Source organism: Danio aesculapii, chromosome 7, assembly GCF_903798145.1.
Source record: "Danio aesculapii chromosome 7, fDanAes4.1, whole genome shotgun sequence".
NCBI lineage: Eukaryota > Metazoa > Chordata > Actinopteri > Cypriniformes > Danionidae > Danio > Danio aesculapii.
The window spans coordinates 8322352-8328467 of NC_079441.1; the positions used below are offsets into that span (position 1 = coordinate 8322352).

The following is a 6116-nucleotide window of genomic DNA, read 5'->3' on the forward strand; positions in this document are numbered from 1 at the left end:
ATGATGGTGTTGGATCTGTTCACAGGCCTACAGTCGATGGTAAAAAGGGAGTAGAGGAAGGGGCTCAGCACGCAGCCCTGTGGTACACCAGTGTTGAGTGTGATGGTGGTGGAGCAGATGTGGCCTGATCTAACATTCTGAGGTCTGTTAGTCAGAAAGTCCATAACCCAGTTGCAGAGAGACGTGTTGATATCCAGGTCTCTAAGTTTGATCATTAGCTTAGAGGGTATGACAGTGTTGAATGCTGAGCTGAAGTCAACAAACAGCATTCGTGCATAAGTGTTTTTATTGTCCAGGTGTGTGAGGACAGAGTGCAGTGCTATGGAGACTGCATCTTCTGTGCTCCTGTTGCCACGGTAGGCAAACTGATGTGGGTCCAGTGTGGATGGCAGAGAGTCTTTCAGATGTGCCAGGACCAACCGCTCGAAGCACTTCATGATGATGGGTGTGAGTGCTACAGGGCGGTAGTCATTCAGGCATGTTGGGCTGGAGTGTTTGGGCACTGGCACAATAGAGGTGGTTTTAAAGCATGTTGGCACAGTTGCTAGGTTAAGTGACAGGTTGAAAATGTCTGTGAATACCCCAGTGAGCTGTTCTGCACATGCTTTGAGGACGCGCCCAGGAATACAGTCTGGTCCAGCAGCCTTACGCACATTGATCCGACTCAGTGCGGTGTAGACTTCTGAGGAGGTGAGTGTGATAGGTGAGTGGTCGGTTGAGGTAGTGTTCCTGGTGTAGGGTTCTGTATTGTCTCTTTCAAAGCGGGCATAAAAGTCATTTAGCTCGTTCAGGAAGGAGACATTTGTGGCTGTGGGGGTGGACTGGCTGGGTTTGTAGTTGCTGATGGCCTGGATGCCCTGCCACATGCGCCGAGGATCAGAGTTGGAAAAGTGCTCCTCTAGCTTTAGCTTGTAACAGTGCTTGGCCTTTTTGATGCCCCTCTTCAGATTAGCCCTGGAAGTGCTGTAGGCCTGTGCATCCCCTGATCTGAATGCAGTGTTGCGTGCCTTCAGCAGGAGGCGCACCTCCTTGTTCATCCATGGCTTTTGATTTGGGTATGTGGTGATCTGTTTCTGGGTTGTAACACTGTCTATGGTGGTGTTGATATATTCCAGAACAGAGGAAGTGTAACTGTCAATGTCTGTGTGAGAGCCACATGTGGCCTGGGAAGCAAACATACTCCAGTCTGTGTGTTCAAACCTGTCCTGGAGTGTGGAGTCCACCCCCGCTGGCCATACTTTGATGGTCCTTACTGATGGCTTCACACGGTTGACGATGGGTGAGTACTTGGGGGTGAGAAACAAACAAAGGTGATCTGATTGACCCAAGTGGGGGAGGGGGGTCACAGCATATGCTTCAGCCATGTTTGTGTAAACTTGGTCTAAAGTTTTGTTTCCCCTTGTGTGGCAGAAAATGTTCTGATGGAATTTGGGGAGCACTGTCTTTAAGTTTGAGTGATTAAAATCCCCCGCAACAATAAAAGCAGCCTCCGGGTGAGCAGTCTGTTGTTTGCTGATGGCTGCATGAAGTTCATTCATAGCGAGCTTGGCATCAGCGTCGGGAGGGATATAAGCAGCAGTTATTATGGTGGAGGTGAACTCCCGTGGCAGATAAAACGGTCTACATTTAACCATTAGAAATTCCAGGTTAACAGAGCAATGTCTCCCAACGACGACAGAGTTTGTGCACCAAGCTTTGTTAATATAAATGCATAATCCTCCGCTTCTGGTCTTACCGGAGTCATCCGCCGTTCTGTCTGCTCGGAATGTTTGATGCTCCGTTAGCGAGATAGCGTTGTCTGGTATCCCGCTGTTTAGCCATGTTTCTGTGAAAATCATGACATTACAGTTCCATAATCTTTTGCTGTGGTTGATGCGCAGTCGAATCTCATCCATTTTGTTCACCAGTGACCGTACATTGGCGAGAAAGATGCTGGGTAAAGAGAGCCGGTGTGGTGTTAGCTTTAGCTTAGCTCTTAGCCCGCCGCGCTTCCCCCGTCTTTGTTTACGTTCTCTGCGCCGCCTCCGAGCACTTCCGCCCGGCCGTGTAGGGCTCTGAGGCCCGGATGTTCTGGCGATCTCAGGGATGAGTCGAAGATTGTTAATAAAACTGTCCGGAATGCACAATCCAATATCCAAGATGTCCTGTTGGGTGTACGATGTAAAGGCACTGCTGTTCTGCACGAACAGACCCGAAATGAGCAGGAATAATACTGCAAAATTGCAGATACTGGAGAGACGCTGAGCCTCGCGAACCGAACGCGCCGCCATCTTGTCTCGTGACAATCTTGTCATCTTGTCTCGTGACATATATGTGTATATATATGTGTATATATATATATATATATATATATATATATATATATATGTATATGTGTGTGTGTGTGTGTGTGTATATATATATATATATATATATATATATATATATATATATATATATATATATATGTATAGATAGATAGATAGATAGATAGATAGATAGATAGATAGATAGATAGATAGATAGATAGATAGATAGATAGATAGATAGATAGATAGATAGATAGATTTTCGAGTAGGGGTCTATTCCATGTGTTCAATATATATAAACTATTAATTCATTTAATTTACAGAAATGTTAATATTTCATGATGAATACCCTTATCAGGACATATATTGTGATATGCGATTTTTGCCATATCATCCAGCCATAGGAAGTGCTGACACTTATTTTTGTTCTCCTTTAGGTCCAGGAATCACTCAACCCCAACAATCTGGAGTATTGGATGGAGGACATCTACACGCCAGGCTATGATTCGCTGCTCAAACGCAAGGAGGCGGAGTTTCGCAGAGCTAAGGCGTGTAAAATTGGCGTGCTGATTTTCGCGGCCGCCTGCACTGTGATACTGGTCATCGTAGTGCCCATTTGCACCATGAAGTCTTGAGGTTTCTATCTTTTTCTTCTTTTCTCACCCGTCGGATGGTGTCCGTATCAATGTATTTACAGACACTGGAACAAACATTCGTGGAAATCTGTGCTTAGGTTTCAGCCACTGGCCTTAGTCTTTCCTAGAATGTCGATTGAAATATATCACAACAAAGAGTTGAGGATTGCAATTTTGACGTGTTTTTTTATTTATTTACAGTAGTAAGTATTTATAACTTGAATAAATTATGTAGTAGATGGCCTTACTTGTAGGCTCAAAGATGCACCCTTGTTTTATAGTCGGGAATATAGTATACTGATATGTTTATGTATGGTTTTTTTCCTCTTCCTGGTATTACAACAGAAACTAAAGGTACAGCTTTATGTTTAAGCGCATTATATTTTTTACTTTAATTATGAGAATTTTAACGAGAGTTATTTTTTTGATGAATATGCCGACAGAATGTTTTAAAGACGAGTTGGATTTATCTTTGGAAATCACTGGAACGTTTGGGCTCGTGCAATGCCTTTATATAAGGAATATATACACCTATATATATATTCAGATATAGCGCAATGTGTGACTACGTGTGTGCATTCAGTGAACTTAAAGGAATGTTTCACCCAAAAATGTTAGTTCTGTTTATTATACATTTACTCTCATGTTGTCTCTCAAACGTATGATTTTATTTTGTTGTTGGTATTATTACTCCCATTTTCTGCTACCATACTACAAAAAACACTTTAAAATATATGCGATTGTATACTGGCACTGGTGGGAGGCGTGCGTTGGCTTGAGGCCGCAGACAGAGTGCCTTAGTGCCCCAGCAGTGCTGATATACAGCTATATCACACTGCTACTCATGTCATTTTGCGTTTATACTACAGTTCGATGGCATGATCATGTATATAAAATGAAAATCAAACACAGAGAGTCTCAAAAACCCTTTAGTATGAGGAACTACTTTTATCCGCTTTTCATTCGCATCTGCAGCTGACGTCAGAACAGCAGAACCCCTTACTCATTCACAAACATCACGTTAGGGCTAGTATTTGAATGATTCTCTAGTGTAATGTCTAAAGTGATGAAAAAACAGGTGATTTTTGCTGACATTTTAAGATTATAAGGCTGAACGGCATGAAATGCCATCAGTCTACAGAGATTTCCCAGTATTTCTCTGTTGCAATCAGGAGATCACAGTAATTAACCCTGAAAAAACCAAAGTAATGCAGACACACAGATCACTATGGTATAAATACAACACTACAACATACAAAAGAGGGACTGACTAACGCTGCGTTCACACCAGATGCGGATGAATCATCAAGCGCAAGTGATTTACAAGTCATTGCAAAGATGTGAATAGACATCCTGCGATACGCGCGAATGAGGCGGCACGAATGATGCGTTTCACGTAAATGGAGCACCGCCAGTTGAGTGTTATGCGTGATTGACGCACTTATCACGCGAATCGCTCGAGTTGGAAAATCTGAACATCAGCAGACATGGACATTTACGCCGTGTTAACCAATCATGCTCTTTGTCTTGTAGGGGCGTGATTATGTCGTAGCATAGCATCGGTTGTTGGTGTCCCAGGGAAAAATCCTCCTGCCGACACTGGACAACAGTTCATCAAACTGGGCTCGGCTCAGTCGGAAGCACTGCTGAAAGCTTCCATCATCCAGGTTAAGTTTCTGGAGGAGTTCATGAACTCACAGAGCTGGGTGTACCTCCGAATGGATGTAATGGACTCAGACACTGCTCCGAACATATCGATGCTGTTATTCAGCCTTCAGAAAGCACATAAACACAGCTATTCTCTCTATAGAGTCCATGTTAAACATTTAGCAACAAATCTAGAGTCACCGGGCAGACGGAAGCCCTGCCCATTATGCAAATCCGCATCTATTGTGAAAAGAATTTGATGTACGAATGAAACGGATTTGATGCACAAATTAAGTGAGTAAACTCGACATGTTCACGTGTCTATTTATGTGCAAATTGCGCGATTTATCCACGCCTGCTGCATCTGGTGTCAACACAGCATTAGAATGTCACTTGATTTATAATGATTTGATCATGATTTGAGTTTTTCCTCCTCAGAACTTATGTGGTCTCTGTCGCCATCTTGTGGTGGTCAACCATCAATTTCTTTGCTCTGCATGCTGATGGCCGCCGACCCCGAAATTACAAATCTTTAAAATAGGCACTATCCTTACAAATTAACTGCATAGTTGTATTCTAAATAACTACATTCTCGACTAAAAAAGGCTCAAAAGTACATGATGTTGTCCAACAGCTGCAATATTTGTCAAACCGTAGTGAGTTTATTGATCTGTTGTCACTCAATGTGGGTGTAGTAATACACAAGGGTGAAGAGGCTGTACCAGTGCTGTTATTGCAGAATATCGCACGGCTATCATATATATATATATATATATATATATATATTTATATATATATATATATATATATATATATATATATATATATATATATATATATATATATATATATATATATATATGTATACATACAGTTGAAGTTATTATAAAGTAAAATTATTAGCCCCTCTTTTAATTTTTTTTCTTTTCAAATATTTCCCAAATGTTGTTTAACAGAGGAAGGAAATTTTCACAGTATGTCTGATAATATTTTTTCTTCCGCAGAAAGTCTTATTTGTTTTATTTCGACTAGAATAAAGGCAATTATTAAATTTTAATTTTATTTATATATATATATATATATATATATATATATATATATATATATATATATATATATATATATATATATAAAGCTATATTTATTTTCGATAGTCTACTGAACAAACCATCGTTATACAATAACTTGCCCAATTACCCTAACCTGCCTAGTTAACCTAATTAACCTAGTTAAGCTTTAAGCTGTATAGAAGTGTCTTGAAAAATATCAAGTCAATGTACTGTCATCATGCCAAAGATAAAATAAATCGGTTATTAGAGATCAGTTATTAAAACTATAATGTTTAGAAATGTGTTAAAAAAATTTTCTCTCTGTTAAACAGAAATTGGGGAAAAAATAAACAGGGGCGCTAATAATTCTGATTTCAACTGTATGTATATATATATATATATATATATATATATATATATATATATATATATATATATATATATATATATATATACTGAAGATCTCATATTCGTATGCTATAATGATGAAAACATTC

The 6116-nt window shown here is 40.0% G+C and overlaps 1 protein-coding gene across 1 annotated transcript in view; it reads left to right on the plus strand.

Moving 5' to 3' along the window:
* Nucleotides 1–2923, plus strand: part of minar1 (membrane integral NOTCH2 associated receptor 1) — a 59274-nt gene extending 56351 nt beyond the window's left edge. The window contains exon 3 of the mRNA XM_056462601.1: nt 2726–2923. Coding sequence (XP_056318576.1) covers nt 2726–2923 — 198 coding nt within the window. The remainder of the gene's footprint in view (nt 1–2725) is intronic.
* Nucleotides 2924–6116: the final 3193 nt, after the last annotated feature.